This window comes from Apis mellifera, linkage group LG1, assembly GCF_003254395.2.
Source record: "Apis mellifera strain DH4 linkage group LG1, Amel_HAv3.1, whole genome shotgun sequence".
Classification (NCBI taxonomy): Eukaryota; Metazoa; Arthropoda; class Insecta; order Hymenoptera; family Apidae; genus Apis; species Apis mellifera.
Window position 1 is genome coordinate 21,744,637 of NC_037638.1, and position 27,215 is coordinate 21,771,851.

Sequence of the window (27,215 nt, forward strand, 5' to 3'; positions counted from 1 at the left end):
GCAAGACACGTTTTCCCTTTTAATCGAGGAACTTTAAAAAACCAAGGAAAAAGAAAAAGAAAAAGCTTTTCTCTCTAATTCTTTCAAATTTTTTCAGGTTAAAAGTAAAATCCTTCTTACCTCCATATTGGTAAAACCAGTCGGAGTTGTATTTAAGGTTATCTTCGTGAGAGTTGCTGTTCACGTTCTGAGCTTGATAAGAGGGCGACAGATACTGATTGTGATTCGTCAGGTCAATGTACTCCGGTCTAGGATACGTGCCACCGTTGGCGTAATCGTTATCGGGCGATTCTTTCGATCTGGTTCGATACGCTGGTGAACTGGGGCTGTGATTGTCCAACTCGTTCACGGTTCCGCTGGTGATCGGTGTGGTCAAAGGGGTGCTGGGCGGATTGCTCGGATTCGAGCAATACGACTTTTGCTCGCAGTTCAACAGCAAATCTGTGTTCTCCGGTTTCGTCAACACGTAGTTGACCGACACGATGCAGTGCGGTCGCGAGCTTCGGGAATTGTGCACAATCGTGACGTACGATTGCATCCAGACCCATCCTCCGGATTTCGTCAGAAACCTGTAGTACTTGGTTATTACTTGCCCCTTGTACAATACTGCGAACACAAAGGAGACGAATGAAACGCGTTAAAGCAAACGCGATGTTTCAAAAGAATCGTTTTATTTTTATCTATCGTTCAATTTCTAATCTAACGATTTTCAGAAACTCGAATCTTTTCGCTGGGAAAGGAAAAGGACTCTCTTCGTCGTGAGGTGAGGGAAAGAAAATTTTCGTAACGTCGATCGTACAATCCGCAGGCGCGGACATTAGTGGCATTATGTCAGCCTCCCTTCGAGTTGCGCTCGTGAAACTGCGAGTCTGTTCAAACAGTGATAGCAGTAACAGCCTCCTCCTCTCTTCTACCACCCCTTTCCCCCACCACCCACTCTTCCTTCTCGTCCACCCTCACTCTCGCGTTCACGCATACACAAATACACACGTAGACACACACGGGCCAACCTCTCTTTTCTACACTGTTCATAGCGCCGTACCGGCATTGTTCAATCAATAATGTACACTCTGTACGTATACTACGTGTGCATATACTTTAGACTTTAACGCGCTGGCATGCGGCAAAAGAAGGGAAGATGGAGGAGGAAGAGGAGGAAAAAGGGAAATGCTGCTTGCCTCGCCTCAAAAGTCGATCCGCGGAGGAAAGGGAGTAAGGAAAGATCAAAGGATATTTCGTCAACGAGGGCGTCGCCGAGTTAAGCAGCGTCAGCTGCTTTTGGCCTTGCGAGAGCCTCTTCTTCGAGCACTCTGATACCACGTCGACGCCTCTGAGACCGCTTTTCGACAGCGCGCCTCGTTGGGGGAAATAAAGCTTATTTCGATCGACGCAGCTACCGTTCTCTTCTCTCTCTCTCTCTCTTTTTTCTTTTTCTTTTTACATCTTCAAAGATTACTTCGCAATACGAAAATTCTCACACACGGAGATCTGTCAATTTATTATATATCTTAATATGTTATATCGAGTTTTTAGAACGAGTCTCGAGACGAGGAACGCCAAGAAGTAGGGCTGGAATTAATTACTTTCGAAGAATAAAAATACTTACGCGTGCCATGCGCGTGTCTCAGCTGCATCATGTCGCATCCGTGGACGTAATGGTACAGCGTCTTCTCGATGAGATCCGGTGGATCGTATCCGGTCAATTGTGACACGCTGCAACAGTACCGAGGAAAAGAGGGGAAAAAAAAAAAAAAAAAAACGCTACAATAAAATCGCTGTCATACGTTCTTCTCTTTCACTACAAATATTCCAGAAACGGAATATATTTATTTTTGCTCGGATTTGCCGGAGTCCCGTCGAATTCGAGGTTTACATAACCATCGTCATCCGTGGAAATCGATTTTCCGTGGACGGCGATATAAAATTTCATCCCGCGTTCCATCGCCCTACCCCCTCCCTCCCCCGTATTTATACTCCGTCACGTGTTCATTTCCCAGCGTGTACACACGCGTGGATCGTGGACGCGCGCGCGCGCGCGTGTGCGCGCGTGATACAGCCTTGTCCACGCGGAATATTTATTTGGCGCGAATAAAACGAAAAGGGAGAAAAGCGAAATGGAAAAAAAAGGGGGAGGGAGGGGGAGAGAGGGGAGAGAGAGAAAAAAAAGAAGAAAAAAGAAAAAAAATAAATAATAATGGGAGAAAGGAAAAAAATATCTAGCCGGGTCCGTGGTAACACGAAACTGATTTTAATGGCCGCCGACCAGGACCCTTCTCTCTCTCCTCTGGCGTCGAAATATCGACGACGCAACTTAACACCGCGCCGTAATTGCAGCGACAGAAATAATCTGGCCCGTTGTTTCGTCGAGTTTCTCTTTCTCTCCCCCTTCCTTATATTTTTTTTTCTTTCTTTTTTTTTTCTTTTTTTTTTTTCTTTCCTTTTTTCTTTCTTTTCTTTCCTTTTCCATCCCCGCTCCAATTCAATCGAGACACCAGACAAATAAACGTGACTCATCGAAATAATTTTCTAACAGGAGAAATTATTGAATTAATCTAATCTCGGTCATGCGCTTTTTTCTCTTTTCTTTTTTTTTTTTTTCTTTTATTTATTTATTTTTTTTTTCTTTTTTGTCCTTACTTCGCGTCGACGAAGATCAACTTCAAGTCCAACGATGCACGAAACATGAACATGTTCTGGTAGAGTTTGACCTCGGTTAGACAACGTCCCGGCAGGGAATGGCCAACTGCCAGTAAACCGACTTTTCGAATGCAGTGTCGGCCTGCACCGTCTTCGTATTCCGAACCCACTGGCCCTTCCACGACACACCTCAAGTAGCCGGAACAGTGTATCACCTGTAACGAGAGTACGTGTTCGATTCTTTTTGTGGAGAGAAAAAATTTTTTAACGTAAGTATTTTTCGAGTAAAATTTTCTTTTTATATATATAAATATATATTAAATTAATTCCCTGATTCTGAGATCGAAGATTTATTCAGGTTGCAGGTTACAACCTTCTGGCGAGGTTTCGGATTTCTAATTAACTTTTGATCAAAGACCAAAGGGGAAGGGATGGGAGGAAAGAGGTAGACAGTTTAGAGGCGGGAGGATATTCAAACGAAACGTCGCAATCAAGTAAGCGATGCTGCACTCGAAACGGAGGGGGGGAGGGGAGGGAGTTATCGTTATTTATACACACGTGATTATTATTCTTAATGTATTGTATACACCGATCCCGATAGAGCGTAAGTGCGACACTCGAGCGAGTTGTCGAGCGGGGGTTGAAGTGCGGATTTTCGCATTCGTGGAACGACGAACGTGCCGCTCCCGCTGTCGCAAATTAACAATTCCAATGCTTAATTAAATGGCCGATGAAACGGGGGAGGAGAAAAAAAAAGAAGAAAGAAGAGAAGAAAAGAAAAGGGAGGAAGAAAGAAGGAAAGAAAGAGAGAGAGAGAGAGAAAAAGAAAAAGCACTCGTTCAACGTGTCTCGAGTACATCGCGGATTTGTAAAGCAAATAGGCTTGTTCCGTATGCCCGTGTTGCATAGCCGCTTCTCGCATATGCAATTCCGCGATGCATCGGCGCGGGCCCGAGCGTGCGAGCACGGGAACACGAGGGTGACGGGTGAAACCGGCGGGAAAGGAAATACATAATTCGTGACGGGGTGCGTGCGGACACGCTTAATTTAGTCTCTGGAGACGAACTCGAGATACGAGAGAGAGAAGGTAGGAGAGAACTGGTGGTGAAGAATAGGCAATATTCGTTAATTAATTTTACAATAAAATCTACATACATTTTTCCCTCGCATACGTCTCTAAAGAATTTCTTTTTATCATCTTTACTTTGCTAATAGTAAAATCTTTTATCGCAATTTCGTTTCAATTAATTCCACCATTGATCGATAATGCACATTTTCGAACGTATTAAGCGGATATTAAGATAAAATCGCGAATCAAAAAAATTTCAAATCTCTACAAGATTCTCAACGATTTCAGATCTAATAAAATATCGATGATAATCAAAATAAAAATAACGAGATAATGAAAGATAACGAACGAATTAAGTTAAGTCTTTCTCTCTCTGTTATCTCTGAATAAATATAAGAAATTTTTGACAATTGTTCCGAGAATTGTTCGGGGAAATGGATAGCTTATGATATAATGTTCACGATTGTGAAACAAATCTCATTCACCGATTCGTTCGCACAATCGTTGATCCGATTCACTGTAATCGTACGGATCCGTGTAAATTCAACAAAACGCGTGCTCTCGCACCTCCACAAAGTCGAGCCAACTACGGGTTCGGCGCTTTGTGCGTCTAAGTGCCATACAAAAAGCCGCCTTCGTCCCCGGAACCCCCCCCCCCCGCCCCCTCCCCCTCCCCCACACGGGGGAACCCGCGCCTTTAACAGCTTACAGGGGTTGCATTCATGACTTTGCTCAACGCCTATTGGGGTCTTTTCTGTGTGCGATTTCGTCGAGAGCCACGGTCATCATAGCGTTGCGGGCTTGAACGAGCTATTTGCCAAACATTTTCCTTCTCGAGGGCTGTCTCTTTTGCTACGGCAAGTGCAAAGTGTAACGCAGGTCCCTTCGTTACCCTTTACGAGGATACGAACGATCGTTGCACGATCGTTATTCGGCCGAACATATGTGAAACATTTGTGAAACATAATCAGACGAGATTGGAGGAGGAAATATATAGGTCAGGTTTTCCTGATTTCGACAAATCGTAATATTAATGATCGTAAATGGTCGGACCAATATGGGCCATATATACCGTACCTGGGATGTATATATATCGATTTAATCGGATCAAAGTATCAATTTAGATGATCCGTGAATAAAGCATGACGCGCGATCGAATATTTGGCCGCATTGATTTTGAGAAATGGATAAATGGATATTCAAATTGTTGGCCAAGATTATATTGGAGGAGTACACGAAATACATGAAAATCGAGAGATTGCTTTTTTCTTCTTCGTGGAAATGATGGTGTCGAAAGTGAACGAAAGGTGCTACAGTGAAGGAAGTGGTAGAAAAATTTATCGGGGAAAGTTGGAATCGAGACGAATTGGAAAACGAAATGAAACGAATCGCGAGGGGGAGGGAGAATAAAATTGGGATAGAAACCGCGGCGGACGGATTGATTCCGTAGAAATTTCCATTTTTCCCCTGATATTACGTTCACGTGGCCGGTGTTTTTATTACACGAAAGGGAACGGATGCAGCCGAGCGAATTTAAGCAGCGTGCATTCTACCTGGTGGCCGTTTTCTTTTCGACTCGCGCGTGACCAGGACAATACCGTCCCTACTTAGCTCGCCACTTCTTATCTCTTATTTAGCATTTGAATTTTTATTCGTTTTATGATTTCCTGTGCAAGCAGCCTAGACGTTATGCTAATCGCTGATCGTCTCGGCGTCTTCTCCCGCGGCTTGTTTGCCGCGAATATTGCGCGATTTACGAAACCCAATAAACCCGATAATCACCGCTTATTTTCATCCTCCCCCTTCCCTTCCTTCCCCGAGATTTCATCGCGGCCGAGCTTCCAATTATTTTAGAAAAATTTCTCGAAAGGCGAGATTTCATCGTACGATATTTTTTTATCGTATATTGTCGTCATTCTTAATGAATTTTTATCGCTTTTACCTTGTATCCTTCCGTGACTAGTCCTGCACATCTCTTCGCCAAATTGCACTTCATCCTCAGTATAAAAACACGCTCCAACTCGATCTCCCCTCTCGAGTTCGCAGAAGTGAAGCTAGCCAGATCAGCTGGACTCTGTGGTAGATTTAGAACCGACAACATTTCGGCATGATCGTTCTGGTAGATGTACTCGAAGATACTGTTCCCCGTTAATTCCACCTGAACTCATAAAAATTGTTCGTCATCAACAGATTTATTTTATTATTTTCGTGGAATTGTAATTTGGAATTCTTATATATATACGAAATAGTTGTGTTGGAGGAGTAAATGGAGGAGAGAAAAAAGAAAAGAAAAATATGCCTGACCTGTGCCATTCCCAAATGCACGCTTGCAGTTTCGCTTATGTACATAATTTTGCCATCGGGCGCCAGGACAAACACGAAACCGTCCAAAGCCTGAAAAGTAAGGGAATAAATTCTCGTTTGAGCGTTGATCCGAGGAAACGCGAGAAACGAAATGATAAAGAAAAAAAAAAAGAAAAAAAAGGGGAAGAATATTCTGGTTCGTTAGAAATTAGAGTTCAACGCCTCGTTACAGCCCTGATCTCTTTCGTATTGAACAGAACAGTTTTTTCAACTCCTGGTCGCGCCCTTATCTCGTTTAATTAGAAAGAAAACGATGTTATAAAGGTTGTCAGGAAAATGAAGTATCTGTCTGCGGTAATACTATGAGGCTAAACATGACGTTGTTTTTAATCTAACAACGTGCGTTAAACGTTACGTCGTTGTATAAGGCGCGACACAGAGAACGATGAGTGCTTACTTGCAAAATATAACTAGTCACCTCCTTGAGGGCGATTTGCAGGGAGATGTTGCCTGGCTGGGAAGCGCCCCATTCTTCACCGAGCCCTGAAAAATGATTTTCGGACCGTCAGACTTTCCTCCCGAGCCAATCTTCTTAAGTGCGATCAAGAAAAATTCAAATTCGTCTAAATCTCTCTTCCTTGGGATATACAAAGAAAGATTCGCTCGTAAAGGTTTTCGTTCACAAATTTCATCATTATACCCTCTCTCTCTCTCTCTCCTATTTAAAATATAAATTTATTAGATTGATCGAACGAATTGATCATTTTTCACCGACAAAGTTTTCAATCATTTGTTTCTTTCTTTTTTTTTTTTCAACGATACGAAGAACGGATTCAACGAAACGAAAGGGACGAATAATTGCCCTTTTTAATCGCAACGATTAAGGAAGAGAGAAAGATATCCTCGGTAAGGACACGGCACACATCGCAACACGGTTCGGTCTTCTTATCCCGATATACATGTTTCCAGTGACGTTTCGTACTCGACGTGTAAGTAAGCCTATAGCCAAGTATTTCGTGTCCGCGCATTAATTACGTTCACGCTCGCGCTGCCATGGTTGCAGCTGCAGGGGCGTTTTCTGCGGAATCTCGCGGAAAATGGCTTGATCGTTGCCATCTCGCCGACGTTCCCCCGATTGTTTCTTAACTTTATCAGATATCTCACTTATCGACGTCCCCTCTCTGGAAGCGACGAAATAATAATCGTTAGTAAAGGTAAACGATTGTCGATAAAAATCGAGTCAGAGTTGTAAATCATTCGAACCGTGGCTATTATCGTATTTATCACCGTTGCGAGAGCGATACGGGAAAGATAGATAAACTTGATTGATTCGATTTATACTATAAAAAAAGAAAAAGAAAAAAAAAATAGAAAGATTCGACGCTCGTTTATCTCGTTCACCGGCTAATTTTCCACGCGAATAAAAAGGGACACCCTCGTCGAGTGTCGTAGAGTGGGCAACGTGTCTCTTTTTTTTTTTCTTCTTACCTCCCTCCCTCCCTCCCTCCTTCCCTCCCTCCTCCTCCTCCTGCTCCTCCTCCTCCTCCCGCCCCCGCCCCACTCCTTTTCCTTTCATTTTTTTTTTTTTTTTTTTCGAAGAATAAAGACGCGGCCGTATTCTAGAGGGATGCAGCCACTTGAAATTCAATTCACCGATGTCGTAAGAACGAAGAGGGAAGGGGGTGAGACGGGGGAAGCCATTGTAACACTATAACAGCCCCCATGCTTTGCTTACAAAGCAGCGGGGACTAACAATGCATTAAGTGCGCAATCACATCCATCTCATCCGATACTATTTGCCCTTTGCGCGTAAGTGTCCGGTGGCTGAATTAACAAAGAATACCGTTTCAATCCGTTTACCGCTAAGTGAAGTTTATTACTTGGCACGTGGTATCGGTCCCCGCGTAAACCACTCACTCGAATAAATACTAATCAATTCGTTTCTTCGATCTCTTTTATGACGCTTATAACATTACCACCTATAGATTATCATTCTATAGATAGAATAAGATCGTTCTCTTCGATATTAAAGTTAATGACTTTCAATATATATAAATATATATATACACACGTACACACATATATGTATATATATATATAATTTGTAATGGTACCGTTTGGAAACAATGCTCGCATCTTCAAGTAACTGGTCGTCAATCGAATAACGCTGGCTTTATCCATTTGCCCGGTGAGGGCTGCCGGTACGGGCAACAACTTGGCCAGCTCCAAAAATTCTTGGTTCTCCCTGTCGCGGCGGATACGCGCTGCCTTCTTGCTTTTCTCCTTCATTACGACTTCCTGCGGGCCGGACGTGGTAGCGATAGAATTCTCGTTCAGGGGGTAATGGTTGTGCGAGCTCAGATCTAAGGTGTCTGAAGTGGAATTGTTGTCTGAAACAGAGAGAAGAAGAAAAGAAAAAAAAAACATCGCGAGGAAAGAATTAAAAGATAATATAAAGGGGGAGGGGGGGAGGTTAAAAAAACGTTTAACTCTTCGAAAGAGTTTTGAGCTCGAGAGAGCAAATATTCGAAGGAGAAAGTTGGGAAGCGAGAGAGCGTTTGTAACACGTGCGCGTGTAAAGAAGGTTGAGGACAAATTGTGCGTAAACAACGTGGAAGAAGCGTGGAAGAAGTATTGTATTGGATTAACGTTCGGATTAACGAAAGTATGACCGTTAATAATATGTCGTCGATCGATGATATGATATCGTCCAAGCACGAAAGTTACAAGTTACAAGTGTAACGAAAGTCGTAACGACGCCGAAGCTGCTCGTTACGAGAACCGAAAGCAAAGGGAGCAAACCGTCATTAAAACGGCGGCAAGAGAGCAATCTAACGACGTAGCTACCCATCTACCGAGACTTCTCACGGATGGAAATTCGCTTGAATAATGCATTTTTTCTTTCTGCTCCGTCGTTCCAGTCGCCAATTCCGCGACATTCTCGGTCGCAACATCTTCCCTCCCCCTCCCTCCCCCTCTGCCCTCCCCTCCCCTCCCCCATCCCGCGAAGTGTACAACAATATATCTCGAGTTTGGTAAATTTAACCGCGAGCACGCTGATATTTTTTTTTTTTCCCTCTTCTTTTCTTTGCTCGCAGAAATCTTTATGTTTAAAATATTTATAAGGAAACTTATGAAAAATAATTAAGTAAACAAGCGTCTTGAAATTTTAATCCGTCACGATATAACAATAGGTGTAAGAAATTCAAATATCCTTGGTTTTAATTAGTTTCACTCGTAAAACGGCGGGAAGAAAGGAAAATAAAGAAGGTGGAGACTTCAAGAGACTAGAGGTGTATTTAACGTAGTACCTAGAAGTACCACACGTTAACATGCATAACACCATAGAAATAACTCGGTTATACCTATTCCTGCGTTCTCAGAATCAACAGTTCAAATCATTCGTTCTTTACACTCGGTACACCGTAAAATTTTCTTCTTCGTTGTGATCGTGGAACAAATAGAATCAAAAAAAGTGCAAATTTAAAGAGCCTGGTACATAAACCGAGTTTAAAATTTATCATTTAACAACAATAACTTAAAATTGCCAATTAAAACACTGTAAAATTAAGGACACAAGTTTCTTCTAATAGTTTAATGATTAAAACAGATAAATTAATAAAACATTTATCTTTATCTCTTATCTGCACGAACTCTCGTCGAATCGTATCGTATAACCATCCCTCGGCCGTCCTTCGAAAGCTTTCGAGCTTTCAAACGTTGCGTTTCGTTCGCGATTCGCAACGAATCGAACGAAGCTATCTTTCTTTTTCTTTTTTCTTTTTTCTTTTTTTTTTTTCTCTTTTAAACATGTTTCGGTTTCAAAACATCAATACCTTTCTCGGCCTGTTTTCGCCTCCAACTACCGACATAAGGATCGCTTTCTAAAATGATACGACGATCATGACTCTCAACGGTAGGCGCCATCTTCTATCTTCACATTGGACGCGCGCAACTCGATCAAACCCGTTTTACGTTTTACGTGACGACACTTGGACACTTGGAAAGATCCCGCGTGTTTCTCACGACATCACGTTGACCACGTGCCGCCGCCATCCACGGGCGAAAGTTTTCGCCAATCTTTCATTTAATTTCATCAAATTTCCTAAAGACACTTTCTCCCGATCGCACGCATACACAGATTTACACATATACGCACAACTTTCTCTGAATCGACATCAAAATATATATATATATAAATATATTTATAAATATATATATATATAACAAGAAATTGTTTTATCATCCCATCAGACGAAACGGAAAGAGAAAGAGATCGGGAAAATGGCGTGAAAAATTCGGATCCCTTCCACGATGATTATTGAAAATATGTCGAGGTGAAATTCGATAGGGGAAGCACGCACCATGACCGACGTCCTTTGCACTTGAATTACGACTAGTGCACGGGATAGTGCGGCTCGTGGAGACCTCGTGTCGCGGGTTTGATCCTTTTCTCTTTCCCTCCGTCGGCGTGTCTCTCCTCCTACTGCTATTCCTTCTCTTCCATCCCATCCCCAATGCTGTTTCTCGATGGGGTAGGTAAGCCGCGAGGTACCACCCTTATTTTAAGCTCCACCCTTGGAGCAGCAGGGTCAGTCGAAGAGACCCCCCGTTCCGTGCACGCACACACGCGAAAACCTCCCATGTCTGGGTCCCCTGCTCCAGACTGGAAACTGGAGGCAGGGGAGAAGAGAAATCGTGGACGGAGAAACGAGGCGAAGCGTGGATCGGGGGAGAAAAGGAAAGGAGTTCGAGGGATGAATGAGAGAGGAACAGGGAGGAGAGGAATGGCTAGGAATGACGGGCGCAACTAGACCGAAGGGTGGCAAAATCGAAAGCAAAGGCGATTGCTGGTGGCCGTACTGTTGGCCTCGACGAGATACCATAAACCTCTCGGAAACCTCCTCCGGGGATACCTCGAGATCTTTTGCTCACAACCGCTCCAAGGATTATTCCTGTTACGCAACGAAATTTATGGATACTACTCTTGATTGTTTTTCACGACCAGTCGTCATCTCGTGCCGAGATCATCGCGCTGAAAGGATCTTGCCGCGTTCTTACGCTCTGCGAGGAGATCTGCTGCGTTCTTACAAAGGATATTTTATAGAAGGGAATTCTTTTTAAACTATTTCAAGTATAACGTATATATATATATGTACAGAAGCACAACAATTTTCGAGGAATGAAGAGATTGTTTGACGAGGATGCAGCTGAATTTCGAAATTCTCGCGGGCCAGCATGGTCACGTGTGCAAATGTTCCGGGACAAAAACGTCGGGAAGAGGAAGAAGGAATGGCAGCAGGTTGGAAAACCTGCTGTTTACGACTGGGCTGTATAACCACCTTGCTATGCACCTTTTTGCCGAGAGCAAAGTGCATCTTCGAAATAGGAAACATGTGTTGTCAATATGTTCCGGAAGGAAGAATGAACCTGTCCTGTTGTCTAGAACTCCTCCATCCCCGTGGGCACAATCGTCCACGGCCTTAAGGAACACGTGTTTCTCTTCTCTACCTTAGCCACCTTGGCGCGTTATTCTATATTAAACACTTTCTATACATTTCCCTGGCTCAGGTCGACAGGTAGAAAAGATCTAATACGAAACATGTGTTTCTTCTTTCCTCTCATCATCCTGCCACCTTTCCCTGGGATATTTCGTCGAGATACGACGAGATATAACGGAAAGAGGAACAGAGAAACTGTGGATTCCGTTTGTCGAAACTCTTGTCGAGCCTTTGCTCGAGTGTAGTTGCAGTTTAACTTGGTCGAGATTATTCGGGATAGTCGACGGGAAATGCGGAAGGAAGAAAAAGGGAATTGAAAACGTGTCGTTTCGAGCTGCGATTTCAAAGGAATAACTTTCAATTGTTCGTCCTTTTTGAGAGGAATCTTTTTCTTTCTCATCCTTTTCTCTCTTTTCATATCCGTCTAGTCATCGATACAAACTCGTAGATTTATTCTTGATTTTATGGGTTTTATATCGTAGATACGATCGATACCCTTGAAAGGTAATCACGTTCGAGGAGCAGATGTTAGATTCAATTCGTACTCGAATTGCGATGTTCGAATCCCACTCAATTAACGGATCTTCGTCCTAATCTCGTCGATTCCGCGTTGAATTCCTAGAAAATTCGCTCTAATTCGTGCTGGAATCTATGCTAACGAGGAAGAGACGATCGAGAATCAATCGCGCTTGTTGTAGCAAGCAATTTGTAACATCGTAACAGATATCGTTACAGAAGAAATAAAATTAAACTCTCTCTCTTCCGTGTTTCGCAACGTTGTGCGCGTTTTTATACAAACAAAACTCGAACACTCTTCTTCCTTCTATCAAAACGTCGAAGACACTTTCTTTTTCTTTTTTTTTTTTCCATCGAACTGCAAACGTTTCCATAAAAACGGTGTTTAAAAATCATCGAACATGCGTTTCACTGTCGTATATTTTATAATCGCTCGATGAACGCGAGATATGTACACAACGGAAATCTGTCTACGTAAATACAAAACACACAGAATACGAAAAAAAAGAAACATAAAACGTATAGAAACACTCGAAAACGTTTCGAGAATCCGAAGATTTCGTATTCCATTTCCATTAGAAAAAAAACGGATTCGTCCCAAGTGACACCTCTATATTATCTTCTGAAACGTTGCCGTATCCGGAGGAACATCTCGAAAATCGGATGAATTTCCCAAAGAAATATCTGGATATCCTCGTGGAAAACGTGATGCACCTCAATGCGAGATCCACCGTCAGAATTAATGAATTCCTTCGCCCTTTGTACTCCCGAACCCACTCGAATCGATTCGATTTCGTTCTCGGAGCGGCGCGATACTAGGTCAGCCCGGTGAATTGCCATCACGGAACGATTCACGATCGACGATACGACCCGGACCGATTTTTCGTGTGTACGCGCGGGGTTGTGCACAGGGAACACTGGGCTGGCTGGCCCCTGTCCGTTCGTGACCGTCTCAATGCATTTCGGAGGGCGCGCGAGCCTGCAACTCAGCCACGGCTTAACATCGGCTCACCTACATTCCCGTCGTCGTTCATATATATACGTGTACATATCGAGGCACGGCCATCCCCCTGGCTCGCCTTTTCCTTCCCGTTTACACCCCCGTCGTAACATTCCACCCCGAGAACGCCCTCGTGTTCGACGAGAAGACGAGGGGGAGGGGAGGTTTGGTACACGAGGCGCGATTCATCATCCCCCTTTGGCCGGGACAGAAAATCCATTCACCGATCCCACGGGCACAACGGGCAGGGAGTGTGCTCGCGCATTTTAACTATCCGAGAGAAGGTTGACCGGCCCACGCCGTTGCTCTAGGTCGTAGATAGAGCTTGATTTGTCGGTGGATCGACAGGCCAGCCAAGGGTTCAACTTCAGATCCTTCGCCACGATTTTTTCCCCCAATATTCCAAGATCAAACGTTTGGAAATTGTGGATTCTAAAATGTGAGAAAAGATTTAGATTTCGTGGAACATTGTAACGCGATCACGGTTTATTAAATTTATTGGCGCGTTCGAGCAATAAATAAAGGTAACGTACGTATCAAAAAATGTGCAATAAGCGGAAAGTTATTCTATTCTGGAAGAACAGTAAAATCGGTTACTCTCTGCCATCTTGTAATTTTTTTTTTTTTTACTCGACGTGATCGAAAAACGTGATGCCGAATCGCGGAATTTATCGTTTTCGCTTTTAAAATGCGAATACCCAAAATGAAAACATTCGAATAGTAAAATTTGTGCTCCGTACATAAAATTTTATCGTCGAATATTTTATGCAGAACGTCCCGAATATTTGAAATTCGGTTATATTTATCGCGAAATTTTGGGAAACGGTTCGAGGGAAACGCATAAAATTTGCAATTCGAAAACATCCGGTTTACATCGGAGATCGGGCCATCCATCGATGCGAATCCAGCTCGCGAAACAGGTTAACAGAATAATCGACCATTTATTTTCATTCACGGTTGCAATGCCGTTTCGACATTTTCATAGTGGCGCGTATTTGTGGTGCACACGGGATGGTGTGTGCTCGATCATAGAAGACACACCGGTATTACGGATACGAAAATAACGTCAGCGCGGCACGCGTGTAAATCTCAACAAATATTATCTTTGTCACTATTTCCCCGCGCACACGGATCTTGCATATTTGCTCAAAAACTATAGGGTACACTCAATATTAATCCTCGCTTCTCTCCAACCAACTACCCTCTCTGATATCGTTGCGAAGACGTAGCTATATACGAGCATATTCGAGTTTATCTCGTCCACACCTTATCGTAATTTTCCTCAAATCTTTCAATTAACCGAGTTTCCCAATTTTGCAAACGTATATAATACTTATGACAAACAATCATGCAATACTTGTGAATCGTAAATCTAACCGAAAGAATTTTAATAATGCAATTTTCCAATCTTTCCGTTAAAATTTCATCACGAGAGATCCAATTAAAATCATCTCGTTGCATTCGATTCTATAAATTACTCTTAAACCGACGAAATATCGAAAACGTAGATCAACGTCGATCGATACTCGAACGAGTTAAATTAATTCCACCTTTCTTACACTTTTTTTTCGCCTTCAACCTGACACGTGTTCCAATGATCATGATACGTTGATCTTCTGCTTGTATCGTATGCTCGCGATTCCGCCGTGGATACCGTGGCCTGATACCACTCTCGATACTTGGAATCGCAACTGCGTTTAAATTACCGCCATGCCATGTTTCCCTTCCATTTCGCTGACCACCGCAGAATCACGAGGGCCGATCCACGCTTCTTTTCTCGCTGACATATCTGCGCTCCTACGTTATATACCCTCCCATTTGATACGTAGACGGTACAACACGTGGTCCCGGCCACAGCTATGACCCCACGATCCCCCATATAGGGGGTCCACATACTCCGCTTACTTACAATGTTGTTCGTGGACCCAACAAACAATGGTCGCGAGTCAACCGTACGAACCGTACGAAGCTTGGTAATCCTACACCTTTCCTCCCCCGTTCCACGCGTCTTACCCGTCGAATTGTGCACCACCTCGGATTTCTCTACGTCTTCAAGCGTAGTCAACAGTTGATACACAGCCGCGGCAAGCCGGCTGATCTCATTGCCGCCGCCGTTTATTTAAAAGAAACATGGTAACCCGATTTCTCGCCACTGAAGCGTGGTACGCGTCGCCGCGGCTTCGAGCTGGATAAACGACGTGGCGGAGGCCGTGCGTTTATCATCAGTTAGGCTAGGTTATTTTCATTTCACCTAGCTACGTTGTTTCCACTTCACTGGAGACTCGTACAGGAATTCGAAGATTCCCACGAACACGATGAGATTAAAAAAGTAAAAAGTTGCGACAAAAGTTGTACGATACTTGGAATGGAGAAGATCGATGTTAACGTACTGAATCTGACTTTCGCTCAAAAAAGTTGGAGGAAAAAATTTTGTTAACGATAAAAAAAATCTATTGGACATCGATACCTCGTTTGCAACATGTTTATAGGCAGTGTAAGATTGTAGAATTTAGATAAGCAAATGTAAGTGTTAAAAGTTAGATATCAGCCACCGATCGTGAATTCGATACCGTGTTTAGACGCCCGGAGTCGCGGTGATGAAACACGAGAACTAGGCCTGTAAACCCGTGCCCCGGGCAAATCGTTAAATTGTCGCATGCGGTTGCTGGAAATTGTATATGCGGATGATAACCGAATTTCTTCACACATTTTCCCGGAATCCGAGCGTAGACGGTGCACAATGTGTTCCATCATGTTCCACTCGGACGAGCCGTGCTCGCGAACGTGGAGGGAAAGGAAACCAAGTTTCAGATCCGACGACGGATCTTTAATTGTGGGGTGGAAGTAAAACGCGGGTATTTTGTCGCACAAAAGCGTACGAGTAACAATTAGTGTAACTACAATCTGCTCTCCCTTCCCAAAAAAAAAAAGAAAAATCTAACAACCCCTCGAAGAGTACGAAGAGGAAATGTCGCGCGTGAGAAAGCCTCCCTTGTTGCACGTAAACCACCAAAAGACGATATGTACGAGCGCAAAAATGAAACATTTCTGCTTGGGTTCGTGTGTGTAGACACTCTGGTGCAACGACGATACAGTTCCCCGAGTGGTTTCAGAAAAAAGGATAGGGTGGAGAGAAGGAGAAAGAGAGAGGGGAAGAGAGAGAGAGAAGGGGATGGAACAGAGGGGAGAAGGTTGGCTAGTAGAAAAGTCAGCCCTCTCATTCACGTTGTTAGTTGGTAGCTCGTTGAGAGGAGGGTAGAGAAACGGTGGAACTACACAGAGGGAAGAGAGACTCGCACCCCCGACGGTCTCGAATGGGCGAGGCCCCCAGCTTTTCATCCGCGAACAGCCCGCCCTTAAACAGCCCTAAACTAAGTCACTTCAGCCCTGACGTTGAGTGTGACTGATCGTCCAGGCGTATCTCTAAAATGGCCACCCAATGTACACCCGATGTCATCCCCGGGACCGATGACAAGACGTAAGCCAAGACAAATGAATAAACTCCTAACGCTCTACTAGAATTTCTTCTCGCTTTCTTTCTCTCCTTTCAAGGAGAAGAAGTTGGTGGCGTTCAACTTTTTTAGATTCTTTCTTTTTTATTTTTACAAAGGAATTATTGCAAAAGTAAGTAATGAAAAATTAGAAAGATTTATTCGTCGAATTCGGGGTGGATGAGATTGGTGGATCGATACACGTGGTTTGTTCAGTGGTTGCTCGTTTATATATATTTTGATCCGAGAATTGTTTGGCATATAAGCGATAACGAGCAAGGCCATAGCGGAAATTCCAAGTTCGATGATATTTCTGGAGAGTGTCTTCTCTTTTGTAAACGATTTGTACAGGACGCCGGGCATGGTCACCGTTATCTCGGTCGACGGCGATAATTCCGTGCAAAAATGGATAATTGGTGTCGCCTGTGTTTTCCACTTGGACACGTACACTGCGTTTGAATGACGCCACACTCTACAAAGTATAACATTCTGTATACGCCGCTTGCATAGACGCATCATTGGAACGGGCGAGGAAAAATATTCTCCAATTACAGTTTGACGGGATTCCGGGGAAATTCATCACAATGGTTTCACGTTGGCGCGCAACTTCATCTTTTGCATCTTTGTCACAATTTTGTCCGACGCGAATTGAATTTCAAACGATGGAAAAGATAAACAAGAAAAAAGGGTGTGCATTGTCCGTGTTTGTAAGAACTCGAGGAATATTTTTACAAGGCTTTAATTAACGAACAGATGATGTACAATCTTTTGATAATGAGAAGCATTGTTGAATAGGATATTATTTGAAACAATACGACGCCTTACGCTAAAATTAACGTACTATTATTTTCGCACTTTGGTTTACAGTCAACTAACACGATTTGTTGTTTCCTTGGCGTCAGAATTTTTATAGATAACTCCCATATTTTCTGTTTTTTACTCGTTTTCCTTTAAAAATTCATATTATTGATTTCTGAATCGCATGAAATTTTACACGATCTTTACAGAGATCCTTTCTTTTCTATTCTCTCCATTCTGCATTATTATTATCATCTCTCTATTTTATTTTACCTTATTTAATTACGCGTTATTATAATGTATAATCGAAAAAAAATTCGGATATAATAGTATTTACAGAATTCTATTGAATAAACGATCCCGCGTCTCGTATCTAAATCAAACGGAGAAAAGTGAAAACACCAGCGGCGGATTCTTCCCATGGTGATCCATTATCTCCGCTCTTTTCACTTCCACCGCTGAACTACTCCCCCTCTCACGAGAATTATGATATAGGGATTGATATAAATTGAGCACACAAATCAAAAAGGAGAAGAAGTCGAAGATATCGAGGAAAGGAAGTGTTTACTACAAATATTTGTAAAGACGGCGTCTAGACCGTCTCACATAAATCACCAATAACACACTATTCCCCGCCTTTCTTTCTTCTCTCGTAAAAAGATGCGAACGTGAACATCGAAAAATGTTCACAGCCAATTCATTAATGTCACGTGTACCGTTTGATTAGTTACGGATGTATTAATAATCGATTCACAAACATTAAAACCATTATTTCATTCTAACAAGTTTCCGTACCGGCGTTTTTCGAAATGAATTTTCACCCCGCTAATAAGAGGATAAGAAAACCGGCCGAGTGTATCGGTGACATCTCTGCGGCGCAATAATTTCCCTAAAATATTGCCACTTTGATGATTGGCCTGTGCTCGACATCCAGCCGTTCGTAAACCCGAAGGGAATAAACGCTTCACGCATTCCTGATGCGTCTCACAGTCTTTACGGCTTATTATCACCTTCACGTTTATGCACTCTCACCCCGAGATATACATCAGTCCTCGGAGGAGGAAGCATGTCAAAAGAAAGCGGAGAACCAAGGGTGGTCGTATATTTGCAATGTTTCTGCGAATCCACGAGGTCACTTTCAGAGAAAGTATAACAATCGGCTAGCGAACTTGCCCGTTTCTCGGTACAACCTCGAAGAATATCGGTCAGAATAGAATTTTACCAAATAGAATTTTTTCTTTTCGCTTCGTTATTAGAAAGAACGTAGAAATTCTTTGATTTGGCGCAAATACGTATCCACACACGGATGCAAACCTACACCCACGTACGCGCAGCACACACATACACACACACACTATCAACGAATATTAAATATCAGATTGTTCTACGAAGAAAATTCTAACGATCTTTATGACTATATATATGTATATATATGTATATATATTTTTATTTTTTCGTTTCCAACAATTTTCAATACTTTTAATCTCTTTGCCATTTTTTTTCTTTCCTTTTTTCCCGATTATTTCAATTAGAATTTTGGATTATTGTAACAGAGTTTCTACGTGTTTTAAAGAAACAAATGCTTTGTTTTATAAAGAAATACAAGATGTAGCATACAGGCAATCGGTACTGACGAGGCAGCAGTTTCTCAGGTCCGTGTTTCGTTGCTTTTGCCATTCGATTCGGCTGTAAACGCCACGACTCGTCTCACGGTCGTGACTCTTTTGCTGCGGAGAAGAGAAGCAGTCGAAGAAAGCGACTTTGCGCGCCATTCTTGCCCTATCTCGGCGATATTTTGCCATGAAAATGGTTGCAAATCGTGTTCCACACGTATGAAAATTAAAATCGCGGCGAAAAATAAAAATTCACACGATCCCGGACGAGTAATCCGCCCGTTTTATTTTAACGCAGGTTTTTAAGCCCAACATTACGCGTTACCGCTTTGTTTATACATAATAAATACAACGATTGCGAAATATCGCCGGGATAATCGACGGAATGAAATCTCATAAATTCTCGATTGGACGCGCGTCGATCGGAGGGGGGAGAGGAGGGAGGGGGGAGGAGGGAGAGAGAGAGGGAAAAAAAAAAGGAAAAAAAAAAAGAAAAAAAAAAGTTATTTAATCCGCGATACGGATATTTATCCGAGGTGGATGGAATTAATTGGGGGGAAGCTGCGACACATTCAAGTTGGGACACATTCGCATCGCGTCGATCGATTAAAACGTGTACACGTGGAAAGAAAAGAAGGAGAATAAAAGTGGAAATAAGAACAAATCGGTTAAGCACCAACGATGTAACCTTGGACGCCGCTACGATAACAAGGATGTCTGTTATGCTGACGAGGCATCTTGTACCATAATCAGACTTGCATATACTGTAAGCATCAACTACACTCGCAATAAAAATATGCACATGAGTGCAACAGTAATGAGACAATTATATGGTTCATCGGGATCTATCTTTGTGCAATTCTTTGCACAATTAATATTAATATATGAAATCACCGAATTATAAATAGATTTTTCGCAATTAAGTTTCTTTTCGCGAGTATATTCAAACCATTTTGAAGAAACAAGAAAGGAAAAAGAAAAAAAAAAGAAGAAGAAGAAGAAGAAGAAGAAGAAGAAAGAAAGAAAGAAAGGAAGGAAGAGGCGAAAAAAAAAAAACGCGAAATCAATAGCAGAATTATCTTACATATAATGTGATATTTATGTACGTGATTAAATTAATATATAAAAGTTTAAGTTAAATAATTTTTAAAACAATGAATGAAATTACGTTTTTTTTATTTGAATAAAAAGAACTTGCATATATTCTTCTAGTAATTGCAGAAATAAAAAAAGTCCCGATTTAATGTCAATTTAATGTGATTTTAGTTCCATTGTTAAAATCAAAATTTTAAAGAAAGGATCTGCAGAGTGGAAATCAGTTAAAATACGTAATTATAATCTGCGAGAAAAATAATTTACACCTCCACCCTTTAACATCGTGACCAAAAAAGGAGAAGAAATAATGTAATGTTAATTTACTCGACTGTAACTCGTTGTCGCCGTTGCGAATTAAGAACTGGAACTCAGGACCGAGTCGATGACAAAAGGCAACTCAGAGCCTGACGAAATTCTTGAATCTCACGTGGCCGTACGCCATAAGCTACGATGGGGGTTGCCTGCCGTGACGACCCGCGACACACGTTGCTCTTTTTTTACTATTCGCCGTGTTCCCTCGGCCCTCAGCTCCATGGTCGCTTTTATTTAACGATTTCTCTCCCGTTTCACTAAGCCAACCCGATACACGAACGAACTTTGAACGACCGGCCTAGCAATTTAGCAGGATTATTGGAAGTCGCAAGAACGCGTCCACTTCCACGCACGAAAAGAGAAAAATTACCGAAAATCGGCTCCTTTCATCATCCGGATGAAATTTTTCTTTCTCCAGGAGAAAAAGTTTCTCCATGGAAAAATGGAACGATAACGGTACGATAATCTTTTTCTTTCTTTTCCTCCTCTACTTAATACTAACGAAATAATGCCTCCAAGTTGTAGGAATAACAATACATGTCACTCGTTTCCCATGTTTTGCACGTCCCACGACCATAATTTTTAATAACGAATATATGAAATAAAAGAAATGATCGATTATTCGATTAAACGAGTACTCACTCTTCATATCGAATTCGCACGATGTACGAAATATCCGTTGTTGTTGGTCGCTGATTCGAGGAATCGTGGAATCGTGTTGCTAGCGATGACAAATGGCACAGAATTTTTTCGAGGATGACGGCTCACTATCATTCTTTCTTCGACTCGCGTCGTGACTCAGGTCAGAGGACAGGAGGCGCGGCGCGGAACTTAAAGGTCGTCGTAAGCAAAACTAAACCTCGAGTTTGACTCGGGATCCCGATGTTACATATCTCCCCACCACGGCCTCCCCTTTTTAGTCATGTGAGAAATTACATGCACGGTATATGCACGGAGAACGGGGAACACGGAGATTTCGCGTGGAAGGAAGGCATCCCTTTCCTCCTCCCTCCGTTAAATTTTATCTTTGTCTCGCAATCTCTTCTCGAGGAGAAGAAAACAGAAAAGTTGTCTGAAGTTGTCTGAACAGGATGCGTTACTCCTCTTTGTGTTAAAACACTGTAAATTGCATTATTCATACTTCATTTTCTGAGAAAGAAACTTCCGTTTTATTTTTAGTATATACTTTTTCAAAGGATTGTAACCATTTGCTAATCGTTACTTTTTTTCCTTTCTTTCTTTCTGTCTTTCTTTCCTTTTCCGATTTTTCCGATTTCGTTGCGATTTCACTATTTATCATATTTGAACAGCGTTATTTGTTATTGTAAAAATAATTTTTAACCGACGACGCGATGTTAGAAAAAAAAAAAAAAAAAGAAAGAAAGAAAAATGACGAGCGAGCGAGTGAAACCTGTTAAAAAGTACAATTATGGAGATGGATAATTATTCGAAGTGAAAAAAAAAAAGAAAAAAAAGAAGAAGAAGAAGAAGAAGAAGAAGAAAAAAATACGAATTAACGCGATTCTCGATTAGTGGCGAGAAATTTATTTACTTGTTGCGCTATAAATGACTTCAATAACCCGTGTACCAGGCGATCTCATGCCATTTAGAGGATGCAACATCGTAAATCTCAATCGGACGAGCACCGACCATAGTAGGAGGTCTCGGTAAGGAAGTATCGGATGTCGTGTTTCTACACATGTCGAAACGCTTAAATCGTTTTCACCTATCCGCCCGCTAAAACGACCGTGTAACAGCTGGCTAGTTTGCGGCTTTCTCTGATCTTGAGCCGAAGACCCTTTGGAAAAGTGATCACGATCACTTTTCGCACTTTTTTTTCTCTTTCTCCTCTCGAGACGGCAGGAAATCGAGACAAATGATTTCCTATTCATAAATTAATTTGTCGAATAAATAAATATATATATATATATATATATATATATATATATATATATATATAAAATCGTTTAAAAAATATTTACGTATACGAGGTCTTTTTTTAGAGCTCGTAAAATTTATTGATTAAATTCCCGTCCACGCTCGGAATAAGCGGGCCAATTTTGTGTTCCAACGCGTGTGGAAACTTGAATATAAATATCGTGAATGATACGTTCGGTCATTAAGAAAGTTTTTCTTTTCGAGAAGAGAGAGCTGAAAGAGAAAGGGAAAGAAAAGAAAAGAAAAAAAATGGAAGCATAAAAATTCATCGAGGACGCTGTCACACTGGGTTGCCTGTGCATAAGGGTGATTCGTGTAGGAACGCGACTTTATGGGCCTCTGTATTTGCTCTCTCGGTCTCGGGCGTTGAACGGCCGAGCCGTGATTTAACGACGTCGACAAATTTGATTTGTTTCCGATAGCGGAGACGACAATGCTACAGACTAAATAAATTTTTGGCGCGAGTTTAATTTTAGATCCCCTATGAGGTAAGTCGAAGGGCTGGAAGTGAAATTAGACGTTTCTTTTCTCGTTGGTAACAATGAATAAGAAAACCGTAGTTGTTGACACTGCCAGTTTTAGATTTCTGTGAATCGACGTTTGCAAAACGGCGAATATTCTGCCGACTATTGTGTCGTGAGCCTCGGAGCCGAAGTTACCTAAGAGCTGTTTACGCACGTGCCAGGATGTTGCGTGCAATCTTACTATTATTAGTTAACTCAAAACGTTTCATTTTCGAAACGGCCATGTTAATCGACGATGAATTGTTCTACGCTCGAGATGTCGTTCCACTCGAAAAATATCCAGAACAAATAAACAATCTCAATCTCTTTTAACCTCAATCTCTCCCTTCACTCTTCGATCGCCCTTTATTATTTTTTTGATAAAGAATCAAGATTAACCAAGACCGCGGATTCCTGGAATCTCGTTGGAATTAATTCTTTCGTCGCCACGTGCCCCGTTGAAGGAATTCGAACGAAACGAAAAAAAAAAAAAAAAAGAAAAAGAAAGCAAACATAGAAATCTCTCTCCGGAAAATTAATTGGAAACCTCTTTCGAAACAACGGTGCGATTCGTGTGGATGAAAGAAAAAAAAAAAAAGAAGGAAAAGGAAAAAAAAATGCTCGAAAATGTTTCATGCGCTTAAAGATACAAATCTACGTATTACAAATGATACATAGTTCGAAAAAGAAGAAAAAAAAAAGTTTTTTCAAAACACGCAATGGTGTTGGTTGTTGGAATTTGTGGAGGGAAAGGGAGGAGGAGGAGGAGGAGGAGGAGAGAGAGAGAGAGAGAGAGAGAAAAGAAGCAGCGACGGGTTCCAGCGAGATTTAACGCTGTCGCGACAGCTGCACGGAGACATAAGTTTCCTCTGTTCCGTAAGCTATGGAAGGGTACCGAGCAGAAACACGGAAAAGGATCACGTTCGAAAGCCGGACATTTTCTCGACAAATGACTTTAGGAAACGGCACGCCCCTTGTCACGGGGCACGTAACACGCGTACTATTTACTTTAACAGCGCTTAAAAACGCGGCGAGAAACTCGGGCCGCGCCTCGTTACATCTATATCTCTCCACTGTATTCCGATTCGATCTTGAAATAGAGTTTCATCCATCTTGAGGAATTCGATTTCGACCCCTTTCGCTTTCGCCGTGTGGAAATGTTTTCGAAACGACGACGCGGCGGGATACTTAAGTGATTAGAACCAACGTCGAACAACCGTGAAAACTGACACGCGCGCCTGTTAACGTGTTAATTTATCGCATGCGTATCGCATTCTCGATTCGTCGATAGAAACACACGGTAAAATTGTTTTTTAAGGGTTAAAGGGTCGAATGCTGGCACGTGAACCGAATTATTGTTTGAACAATTTATGGTACTTTATGGTATATTTATATAGCGTGGAGTGGGAATTTTTCTTTTTTCTTTTTACTTTTTTTTTCTCTCTTTTTTCGGGATCAAAGGTCGTTTCTCAAGAAAGTTACGAGGGAAAGGGGTGAAAAAGTGATTGTTGAGTCTCCCATGAGACAGCATGCGGGTACCGTAATGCAATATTGGGACACGTTCGACGGATATAGGCGAACAATTTGCCAGCATCCAGATTTATCGAATCAAATTACACCTGTGAATGTGAATCGATACATTTTCATCGAAATTGTTACAATGAAAAATGTAGATTCGTATGATGATCGACGTGTTTAATAGGTGAGTGTTTTCCGGTTTGACGTTTGTTAAACCGTTTCTTTTTTTTTTTCTTTTAGTTTTGTCATCCCTTTACTCGTTTCCATCGATACGTATCAAAATATTATCGTTTAAGTCAAAATCGTGAAGGAAAAATTTGAAATTGTGCGCAAGGTTCTTATAATAAATGTGCAACAGTATATATATTCATATATTTAAATTTGAATTTTAAATTCTTGAAATTAAACTTGTTGAATTTAAATCTGTTTTAATATACCTATCTAAATTGACCATATAATTATTGATTGTTTCTTTTCTATCATATTATTATTTTTTTTTTTTTTTTTTATTATAGCTTAGTATTTTGTACTTACCTTCGCAACTTGCAGATATTTATTTAAATGCAAAAGTATGTAAATCTGACTGGTTTTACTTACCTTTAAATAAACCCATAATCTCACCGGTATTTCACCGGGAAGAGTCAATTAGTCACCCTTGGTGCGAAAGTAATTTTGGCAGCGGGGGTGTCTCAAAGAGCGAACACTTTGATCAAGCCGTCGGTACTTGACGCACTTCAATCGTTCACGGAATTCCATCGAATATTATTGTTATTTCTTTATATTATTAACTAATTCTACTGACTTTTTTTTCTCTTTTGTAATTAATCGTTATAAATGTTGTAACTCTACACTATTATGTCAAACTGTTCCATGTTATTAACGATTCGAAGTTTAAATTTTTATAAAATATTCATAAAAATATTTCTTAAGAATGTTCGATTTTATATATATATATATACACACATATATTTATATATGTGTATATATATATATATAATAAAAAAAAAAAAGGAAATATATACGTCACAATTTCTTACACTGAAAGTACTTCGTGTTAATTAACGATCTGTTCTAAGTAAGTCTTGATAAAAAATTACTGTTCACTTCCTTTCACACACATCTTTATCCGCCCGACGGAACTTCAATGAATGTAAACGGAAACCTTCGTTTTCGATTATACATCAAGAACGCGATTGAAATGACACTTTTACAATGTTAATTTTTTAAACCATCTTACGAAGAGGTGAGAGTTATTCTGCGTTAACACTATGCATATTAAAATATTGCGAATTATAAACATTTAATGTTTGGAATATTACATATCTCAATGTTTATTTAAATAATAATTTTACGATAATCAAATTTAATTTTTTCATCGGTCTTAACATTATCGGTCCCATAATTTAGCGGCAATTTTAAACGATTTATGGCGATAATTTAATGATTCTTTCATTCTTAATCAGAACTTGTTTTAAACACGCGCGTTTGCTTAGAGAAAAACCTATGCGCTGGGTGACGGTCCACGATCGAAAATGCGCGCGCTAGCCCTCTGGAAGCGGGAGTGCCCTCAAAGATGGCGCGACATCTTTTTTATCCGGGGGATGCACCTCGCGGGATCAATTCATTGGGCCGTGACTACGCGTGTGTACTATTAAAACAGTGCCGTACGCATTTAGGTATACAACTGGATGCACGGTGCACGCTGGACTCCCCACCGAGCGTAGACCAACGTTCCTCCAACTTGCTACCCTTTCTTCCATCTTTCTCTCTCTGTTCGCGCCTCCCTTTCTGTCCCTCTTTTCACCACTGTCTCATCATCTCTCTTTTCATCGCTTTCTCTTTGTTTCTCTGCCTCCTTCTATCGTTCCGGATTCTGGAAAAGCTTTCGTCGTACCAACGCAGCCGCATAACCTCACGAGTTGCGCCTGTGTCAATGATTTCTAACGTAGGCGGTACTTAAGCCCCGTTTCATCCCACCGTGGTGTGATAAAGGCTTTCATGAGGATAATATACTGCTCGCGCAGATTAATTATTTTCTATGACCATGTAATTTAGAAACAATCAGTTTTCGAGCTTTTATCTCGTGCAAGGCGTATGCTCGAATCGTGTATTTGAAAAAATTTTCACGATAGCACGATTTCTTTACGGTCAAAATGTTGATTTTATGCCGGTTGAGAACCACTGAACTATGTATTACACGAAGCATTGTTATACGTCTAGATAACGCCTCCTGTTCTGATTGGTCGGTTGGGTGGTTCCACATGCCACGCCTAGTAGCGACTCTATGTAACCATCCCCACCATAATTTTACCAACACAGGCGTACGCGTGCACCGTTTCTCTTTCTCATTCTGTTTCACATATATAACATCTCTTCGACGTTGCTTCCGTTGCCGCCTCTCTTTGCCAACGGTCCTTTTCCTCTCGTGTTTCTTTTTTTATTACTCTTGCGCACCGCAGCAACTGGCTGGGTTATACGAATTCTTTATGTAGGTGTGACTGTATATATACACGAGTTTGTGTAAAGGTGTGTATTTATTTGCAGTTTTTTTAGCTACCAGTAAGCCCAAGGGTAAGTTTCTTCTGTTCTCCAAATAAATTCTTCCGGTTTTTCTCTATTGTTCGCGGTCAAACATATTTTAAACGAAGGCAAAAGATACATTATCGAGTTATTATATTATATTATATCTATAATGATTTGAAAATTTTAAAAATTACTTATCTGTTGGAAACTGTTTAAATTTATCTATCGTATCGTTTGTTCTTTCTTATTCTCTCTCTCTCTCTCTCTCTCTCTCTCTCTCTCTCTCTCTCTCTCTTTCTCTCTCTCTCTTGATCTGTCACGGATGATTTTTTAATAGTATTTTTGTCACGGTTGTATTTTTAATGATATATACGCGAAATTATGCACGGTCAGCAGG

At 41.4% G+C, this 27,215-nt stretch overlaps 1 protein-coding gene across 6 annotated transcripts in view; it reads right to left on the minus strand.

The window, feature by feature from the left end:
* The window catches only part of LOC410669 (single-minded homolog 2), a 28,342-nt gene extending 2,245 nt beyond the window's left edge, over positions 1-26,097 (minus strand). Inside the window, exons 1-9 of one of the 6 annotated variants that reach the window (XM_026442516.1) lie at positions 25,333-26,097; positions 24,893-25,158; positions 8,125-8,400; positions 6,489-6,553; positions 6,011-6,100; positions 5,649-5,864; positions 2,638-2,852; positions 1,607-1,713; positions 121-606 (exon numbers count right to left, since the gene is read on the minus strand). In XM_026442516.1, the coding sequence (XP_026298301.1) occupies positions 121-606; positions 1,607-1,713; positions 2,638-2,852; positions 5,649-5,864; positions 6,011-6,100; positions 6,489-6,553; positions 8,125-8,400; positions 24,893-24,908 (1,471 nt within the window). In that variant the 5' untranslated portion in view covers positions 24,909-25,158; positions 25,333-26,097. Of the gene's footprint in view, positions 1-120; positions 607-1,606; positions 1,714-2,637; positions 2,853-5,648; positions 5,865-6,010; positions 6,101-6,467; positions 6,554-8,124; positions 8,401-9,375; positions 10,209-20,978; positions 21,601-24,892; positions 25,159-25,332 lie in introns of those variants that run through there. The other 5 variants (XM_394146.7, XM_026442509.1, XM_006571362.3 and 2 more) reach the window with 5 other exon arrangements.
* Between the last annotated feature and the right edge of the window lie 1,118 nt (positions 26,098-27,215).